This window comes from Azolla caroliniana, unplaced genomic scaffold (assembly GCF_043228905.1).
Source record: "Azolla caroliniana isolate FFs.n. ecotype wild unplaced genomic scaffold, voAzoCaro1.0.p SCAF_13, whole genome shotgun sequence".
Taxonomy (NCBI): Eukaryota; Viridiplantae; Streptophyta; class Polypodiopsida; order Salviniales; family Salviniaceae; genus Azolla; species Azolla caroliniana.
This window is the reverse complement of record NW_028230448.1, coordinates 19,694,118-19,702,666: the sequence shown is the minus strand read 5'-3', so window position 1 is coordinate 19,702,666 and position 8,549 is coordinate 19,694,118. Positions and strand designations below refer to the sequence as shown.

The following is an 8,549-nucleotide window of genomic DNA, read 5'->3' as shown; positions in this document are numbered from 1 at the left end:
CTTATGGATGTGGCAGTCCCAATAAGGACGGCAACGGTATTGAGGTGTGACAATCAGAGTTGCATGGCCATTGCCAAGAACCCCGTATTTCATGCACGTACTAAACACATAGAGATTCAGTATCACTATGTGCGGGAGCTAATAAATGATGAGATTGTGGAGCTTGAGTACTGTCCAACATCAGAAAATGCTGCAGATATCTTCACAAAGGCGCTTGGAGCAGAACAGTTGCAACAACACCTTCGACGACTAGGTGTTGGCCCAATTCCAAGTGAACTCAATGGGTTGATCATTGAGGGGGCGTGTTAGATATAATCAATGATCAGCCCCAAGTTGTAAATCTATCCCCATATGTGCTCTTAGAGTGCACATTTTGTGATAGCGCCCCAAATGAGGAGCGGCTAGTGTGCAACTCGACCATATGGGTCGATAAGGTGTTAATCTAGGAAACCGTAGATGCGTAGGACACAATATATTTAGGAAAGAGAGAAATAGATAAAAGGATTGGCTAATCAAGTCAGCTAGAATATTTTGTGGGCAAGTTACGATGTACTTAGTCTTGAAATATGCGTCATTGACTTCAAGATAAGTATTATCTAGCACTAGCCTGTACCTAGGGAGTTGGGTCATATTAAATGACAAGTCAGTTGACAGAAAAGGAATATCTCCACTACTGTCAACTGACTTGCACATTTATACTAAGACCAAACATAGATTATAAGTCACTTTTCTCACACAGTGGTCAGATTGATCATTAGTCCCCACTAATTTTGTAGTGAGTCGGTCCATATCCTATCTAAGCTCTAAGGTGTGAGCGCATGGGAAAACTACCATTTTGAACTACTCTCATATGTAATAGAAATTCTGTTTTCATATATCCATCTCTGCAGTTGTAACTCTATATACCTATCTACTCGATTCTGAATATTTCTAATAATAGTAACTACTCTTCATCCTATTTGATTCTCCACATTAATAGCAACTCTCACTGCCTTGGTTGCTATAAATATAAACACTTTGATATTTGCTGTAGGTGTTTATCATCTACTGTGAAGTCCCAATTACAAGTAAATAATGCACATGGATTTCTTTTTTAAACCCATGTGTTTAGATAGCTCCTCGTTGCCAATACATACTAGAAGTGAGGCCAAAAGTGCCTTAATACATTACTAGTGTGATGGAACACTTTTCAAGCATTAAATATGGACACAAAGAGTCTATGCATAGAATTTAATAGATAGAACATGTGGTCTACAACATTCACAGAAAATAATACGCATGATTGATCAACATCTATTTACAGTTTTGGGAAACATAAATGAAGATAGAATGTATGCCTTGAAAAATCAATAACTCCGCATTTTATACTTGGGCATATATACTAATACTTTCACTCATCCAGAGCTGCTGTACAGAAATCTTGAATCGTTCAACGACCAATGCTGTGAGGAAAAACCTTCCAATGGATCAACATTTCTTGAGCCTCATACATGAGGAAATCATGAAGATGTTAAAGACAGAAATGTACTTAATTATTCCAAATACCTCAAAACCTACAGCTTTTCTACACAATCTCGAATAAAACACATAGCACCAGGCAAAAACTTCACTTCGAAAATGATAATATAAAATCTCGAATGCCGTCATCCTGGGATCGATCCAAAGCTGTTCTTCCTTCTACATCAGTTACATCATATTTGGCTCCAGCTTTCATCAACTCTTGTATTTTTGGCTTGTCACCTTCAGAAGCTGCCAGAAGTAATAGAATATCTACGGGATGGATACCTTTTGTCAACAATGCATCCATTTTATCATATGTTCCTTCTGTTGCAAGCATTCCCATGTAGTTGAAATACTATAAAAAAATAGAAGGATATTCAGTTAACATTTTCATTCCATAGTACAAAACTTATCAAGCTTGACAAATTCAGTGCAACATAATTCTAACGTGGATGGAAAAAATTATGTTCGAGGTAAAAACACCAAAATATATCACTAGCTTGTTGGGTATTTACCAGGATACCCCAAATAAGTTTTCAGAAATTAACAGAACATTCTTATTCTATGACCAAACTCACTACTATGTAGGCCTAATCAGAGAAGTTTTAAAACCTAAAGGGTCTGAATGCTTATATATGGCATTGGATATGGAGGCAAGACCTATGTTGCCTGAATCTCATAATGAAGCATGTGTACAACAGTACCATTACAAGCAATAATCATATTGTTGAATATAGATGTGAGAAAGCTAAGTATGTTTCTTAAATTCATGTAGTATTTTTATAATATTAAACTTACCAACCCTATGGGAAATCATACAACATGAATACACTGGAATACTTACAATCTTATCACAAAATAAGAGTTTTCTGAATTCATGTAGCCTTTTTCAACAGTAAACTTACCAACACTAAGGGAATACTTCAAATCTTATAAAAAAATACTGGTATCTTTGGCACTGGATTCTCCAACAACACTAATCTTAACATAAAATGAGACTATCTCCTGCTCATCCACTGGTCATATTTCATCCCTAAAGTGAAACAAAAGGCCTAAGAGTCATGTCTCCAACATTTCCGGGATTTCAATGCACATGGATGGAAGCAGCGCTTCCTTGCAAGCAAGAGATAAAGAAATATGTAGGAAATCGACATTTTTTCAGAAAACAGAAAGGATTGTGTCTGTAGCTTTTCCTAAAATAGAACAAGGTATAAACATGGAAAAGACCGCAGAAATATTTTATATTGATCAAAATAAAAAAATGTTTTTTGTGGCCATGGAAGTAGAATAACACATTGCAAACAAAAAAAAAAGCAGAAATATTAAAAAAACAATTAATTTCTACAGGCCATTTGAACGAGGAATAAACAATTCACTTAAAAGAACACACAAGAATGAAAACATGGAATCAGAATAACATGATATGATCATAGAAAAGGAAACAAGAAATATAGAGATCGTGAAAAGAATATGTAAGCACAGAAACTGAATCACAAAAAGGAAACAGCAAACGCTGTGAATAACATGGTATCAGAATAAGATAATGTAAAATTTAAATATAGAAACGGAACATGATACAGAAAAGAAAGACAATTGCGTAACTACTAAGTGAAAACGCAGAAAAGAAACCAGAATTAGTTTTTTCGAGCACACAAGCAGAATGCGAAGGTGTAAGCACAGAGAAGAAGGCCAGAAATAGAAGATTTAAACGCACAAAATGAGGCACGACACAAAGGAGAAAGTAGGATTTCGAAAAATAAATGCTTCTGCAGCAATGGAACAAAGCTATATTACGGAGAAATAAAAGCAAGAAATCTGCAGAGAAAGCAAGAAGAAGGTGGGGAGAAGAAGACGAGACCTGTTCCACATCGTCTCGATCGAAGTCATCACGACCTTGGCTTCCATAGATTCCTGCTTTCTCTGAATCTGTACCGAATTTGAACCAGGCAGTGACACGAGAAGAAGAGGGAGGGCAAAGCTTCCGCAGTGCGAGGGAAGATGAGCCAAGGAGTGATCTATTACGACGTTGAAGAAGAATGCAGGAAGATCTGTGATGATGAAGATGAAGATGAAGGGATGGCAAGGCAAAGGCGACCGTGCAGGTTTGAGCTGCCGCCATGGCTGAGTGAAATAGCTCCAGAGAGAGTAGCTCGTTCGTTCTCTGCGTGTGTATGTATGTATGTATGTGTGTGTGTGTGTGTTATCCACAAAACCTTCGTTTTTTCTTCATACGCAAAATTCAGAGCCTTTATTGTAAATTGTAATGAATCAAAACTAGTTAGTGTGTTGTGTCTTGGTTTTGTGTGGTAAAAAAATTGATGCTTTCTTGTAGTATCTGCTAAAACTTCTTCTCCCCATAATTATTATTATTATTAGTAGCCTAATGGAGTAACTCAGAAAGAGACCACTTCTAAACCCCAAACCCTAAACCCAGAAGAGTTATCGGTAGTCTAATGGTGTAACTCAGAAGAAGAGACCAGAGAGAAAGAAAGAAAGAAAGAAAGAAATATTAATGTCTTCTAAGGCCAAAATTGGCCCATGACACAATATATCTTCTGAGAGCGAGAGAGACCAATGGAGACCACGAGGTCATGGGTTCAACGCCTACATTCCACAATGGCATCTAGTGAATTAAGAGACCAATGGAGATCACGAGGTCATGGTCATGGGTTCAACGCCTACATTCCACAATGGCATCTAGTGAATTAAGAGACCAATGGAGACCGGGAGGTCATGATCATGGGTTCAACCCCTACATTCCACAATGACATCTAGTGAATTAAGAGACCAATTAAGACCAGGAGGTCATGGGTTCAGCCCTTACATTCCACAATGGCATCTAGTGAATTAAGAGATATGTGTGAAGAAGTATCTAATAGAGTGAGAAAATTGGGTTTCAAACCCAAGACATAATGCATATAGTGTAACAATTTACCACTAGGGTAAGCTGAGAGAGAGAGAGAGAGAGTGGTTGTTTACAAGGTTAGGCTATGGTTTTACAAGTGATTTCTAATCTCTTGTATCATTGCTCCATTGAGTCTCTTCCGTGGCATTTATCTAAGGCCGAGCAAGAATGGAGGGTTTGTAACTCTAATTATGCATGGTGGTAGATCTTGAAACATAGTTGCCATTCTAAAACGCCATTTGTAGCAAAGGACTTCATTTGGAGAGTATTCACACATAGTTACTAATAAAATTGTGTGTTTTCATTGAGAGATAGATAGATAGATAGATAGATAGATTCTATTATCGTCTTCGGAGGTAAAATATGACCAATGAGACCAAAACTATTACATTTCACATGATATGTGTGAAAGTGAGTAGTGGCTCTCGATGTTCAAGAACTTTACCAATTAATTTTGCAATCAAGAGTGCACATTGTGGTTGTGAGAGAAATTCGTGCAAGGATTGGGCTTAGTCGAAGATGTGTGGAAAGCATGGTCAAATATGATCAAAGGCAGAGCATTGTATCAAAGTGTGATACTTAGACTCTTGAACTTGTTTAGGGCCAAGTGTGCAATGTCGCCCCAATGCCCTGTCTCACATTGGGGTAAGCTGATTGAGAGAGAGAGAGAGAGAGAGAGAGAGAGAGAGTTGCCTCCTCATACTAGATGATCACTCCCTCACTAACTCCAGGTTTGACCTTCTTGCGATCCTACCATGCCACTTCTCATTTCACTTCCCTTCACTTGAATGATAAGACCCTTTGTTGGTGTGTGGAAAACCCCTCTTGTAAGTACATGCACCACCTCGTATTTACCCCTTTCTCTTCCACTACCTTTTTTCATATTGGCCAACTAGTTTCTCCTTCCTTACATGTTAGGGATCATTCTATTGGTGCCATTGACAAGTTTAACTTTAATTGACCTTCATTGGATATTAAGTCCTCCAATAGTTCGAGTTGATTACATTGGTGTTCGCAATGCACATTTTGCTTCACATTGATACTTCAGTATGGGAAGACATTTCCTTGAGATGATCATTCCAACTAGATGCTTCCGTTGAAATGGACATTATCTTGGTATGTGAACTTAGTTCTAGTAGACATCGTTTCACGCAACTTCATTCGTTTAGTTTAGGTAGATGGTCTCATGCATGTATTGAGTGAATACTCTTACTCATAGTACATGCTTCTGTTGTCGTGAAGATTCCAGGCCATCGGGGGAAACATCGCCAAAAGCATGGGAATGCGGGTGTGCACAAGTGCACCCCCTTTTGTACTAACTTATGTAAGTACTAGGTGTAGGTAGGTTTTGTGGATTATTAGGAAGTTAGGCACTTTTAGGGGATTTAATGTCGCGTGGGTAGGGGTGCGGAAAGAAAGGAGAGAATATCAAGAGAGAATATCAGGGGATCATTAAACTAGGTGTAATGGTTGCTCCTTGTGCTATAAAAGGGGTGGCTTCAGACTGTTGGGGGTTGTTGTGTTTTTCTTTTCTCTTCTTTCTTAAGAAGAAGAGGACGCTGCCGAATAGGGGGGAAGGAGCTCGCTCATCCATTCTCTTCGGGACCTCTACGACCAATCTCGGGAAGGAACCCTCGGCTCGCGTTAGACACCCGCGCGCTCCCGGCTAGAGGTGCTCTTTTTCCTGTGTTTGTTCTAGAGCTCGAAGCTCTATTCCCGGCTCTGACCTGTCGGCCATACACTTCAAGTGGATGGTCGACTTGGTGACGGTGCCAATGAGAGTAGGACAGATGCGATACCTTGTGCTAGCAAGGGAAGATATGCCAAACTAGGTGGAGGGTTGAGCGTTGACAAACAAGACCACCGCGGCCATGTGCAAGTTTTTGATTGAAGATGTCGTCTGCCGATACGGGTGCATAGGAAAGATTGTGGCTGATCGAGGAGAGCTGGATGCGGAGGAGGCGAAGGAACTGTTTGATCAACTAGGGGTGAAGTTGACCCTCGCAACGACGTACAACCTATAAGCAAATGGGAAGGTCGAGCGGGGTCATGGACCGATCGTAAAGGCCATAGTACGCGCATGCGAAGGACGAGTCGGCAACTGGCCGAGACTACTCCCTTACGTGCTATGGGCGGACTGGACTACCCACAGTTCGGTGACCGGGTAGATGCCTGCGGAATTCATGTTCGGGCAGAAACCCATCATGCCGGTGGAACGAACAATTACCTCCTGGATGGCGGTCAATTGGGCCGATGAAATGAGCCGAGAAGAATTGTAGGCGGCATGCATCCGACAACTTGAGCGAAGGCCAACGAGGGTAAAAGAGTCACGGAGCAGAAACAACACCAGGTTCGACTGGACGCACACTTTGGCTAAGAAAAGAGCGAGGAAGGCGACTGAGTGCTGGTCTACGACAACAACCTCGACAACCAGCATCAGTCTACGCATAAGTTCACAAAACGGTGGTTCGGGCCATACATGGTTCTTGCGGAGCTCGACGGAACCCGGATGACGACACTGGTAGCAGAGAAGTGGATAAAGGCCTTCAAAAGGCGGAACGAAGCAGAATTAGATGTGACAATGGGAATCAAAAGCGATAATTCGGACCGAGAGGACGAGTAACGGTTAGCCCTGGAATCCTCCACTAAACTCGCTACCTGGCACATACCAAAGGATGTGCAATTTGGTGGGGGTGGATGTCGTGAAGATTCCAGGCCATCGGGGGAAATGTCGCCAAAAGCGTGGGAACGCAGGTGTGCACAAGTGCACCCCCTTTTGTACTAACTTGTGTAAGTACTAGGTGTCGGTAGGTTTTGTGGATTACTAGGAAGTTAGGCACTTTTAGGGGATTTAATGTCACGTGGGTAGGGGCGCGGAAAGAAAGGAGAGAATATCGGGGTATCATTAAACCGGGTGTAACGACTGCTCCTTGTGCTATAAAAGGGGCGGCCTCAAACTGTTGGGGGTTGTTGTGTTTTTTTTTCTCTTCTTTCTTAAGAAGAAGAGGACGCTATTGAACAGGGGGAAGGAGCTCGCTCATCCATTCTCTCCGGGACCTCTACGACCAATCTCGGGAAGGAACCCCCGGCTCGCGCGCTCCCGGCCAGAGGTCCTCTTTTTCCTGTGTTTTTTCTAGAGCTCGAAGCTCTATTCCCGGCTCTGACCGGTTGTATCCCCTATGCTTCATGCGCGCGTCCTAACTACCAGTGATAACCTATTCTGTTGTTTGCGTTGTCTTTCTACTGTGTCGTTCTTGTGTTGCCATTCTCTCGTACTACCTTGAGTCCGACACCTACGACCAGCTCCTTCCTACTCCTCTTTACCGGTTCGCGGTGTTTGTGTTTACGTGATGCGCGGGCCCCTTCCTCTTTTCTCGATTCCTTGGTTCAAGACCCCCGTGGTCCTGCCCCGTTTCCACGTATCCGCGTGGAATACCGCGACACCGTTCAAATGCACATTATCTTGCTATGTGAACTTAGTTCTAGTAGACATTGTTTCACTCAACTTCATTCATTTAGTTTAGGTAGATGATCTCATGCATGTATTGAGTGAACACTGTTACTCATAGTACATGCTTTCGTTCAAATGGAAATTATCTTGCTATGTGAACTTAGTTCTAGTAGACATCATGTCACTCAACACCATTCGTTTAGTTTAGGTAGATGGTCTCACGCATGTATCGAGCGGATACTCTTACTCATAGTGTTACGGGCATGACCATATAATATCCTGTGGTGAGAATTTACTATAGTATTCTATACACGTGGATAAGTGTGAGGGTTAAATGAGAGTGTAAAGAAGGGGAGGATTACTTTTAATCCTCGGTATTGAGACAATCCATTAGGCCAAGTGTGAACTTGCCTGGGGCCCTTGGGTATTGCTATAAATAAGAGGCCTAGCTACCCTCATTTCATGATCTTTTTGACTATGTCGAGACTCTGTTTCTCGGTGGTTCAACTCTTGTGGCAAGCGCGCCAGCACCAAGTACGACTCGACACCAGGACGGTGGTATGGGACGCCGATCGAGGCTCGAGTCCGTCTTGATCCCTTCGCTCGGGGGTGGTCGGGTGGATCGACACCCTTCTTTCTCTCTTTCCTCTCTATCTAGATCTATCGTTTATCCTTATCCTTTGCTTACATTAG

General features: G+C 41.8%; 1 protein-coding gene across 1 annotated transcript; it reads right to left on the bottom strand.

Moving 5' to 3' along the window:
- Positions 1 to 1,337: 1,337 nt before the first annotated feature.
- GDC1 (Ankyrin repeat family protein) lies at positions 1,338 to 3,688 on the bottom strand. The gene is made up of 2 exons (XM_087329901.1): positions 3,359 to 3,688; positions 1,338 to 1,855 (listed from the first exon to the last, which is right to left on the bottom strand). Exons 1-2 carry the CDS (start codon positions 3,617 to 3,619, stop codon positions 1,607 to 1,609), a joined length of 510 nt encoding a protein of 169 aa, XP_087186027.1. The 5' UTR covers positions 3,620 to 3,688; the 3' UTR covers positions 1,338 to 1,606.
- Between the last annotated feature and the right edge of the window lie 4,861 nt (positions 3,689 to 8,549).

Excerpts from the sequence above, each read along its gene's own strand:
- GDC1 (XM_087329901.1), bottom strand. The coding sequence starts at position 3,619 with ATGGCGGCAGCTCAAACCTGCACGGTCGCCTTTGCCTTGCCATCCCTT. Across the intron at positions 1,856-3,358 it reads ATCGAGACGATGTGGAACAG|TATTTCAACTACATGGGAAT; the intron begins GTCTCGTCTTCT and ends ATTTTTTTATAG.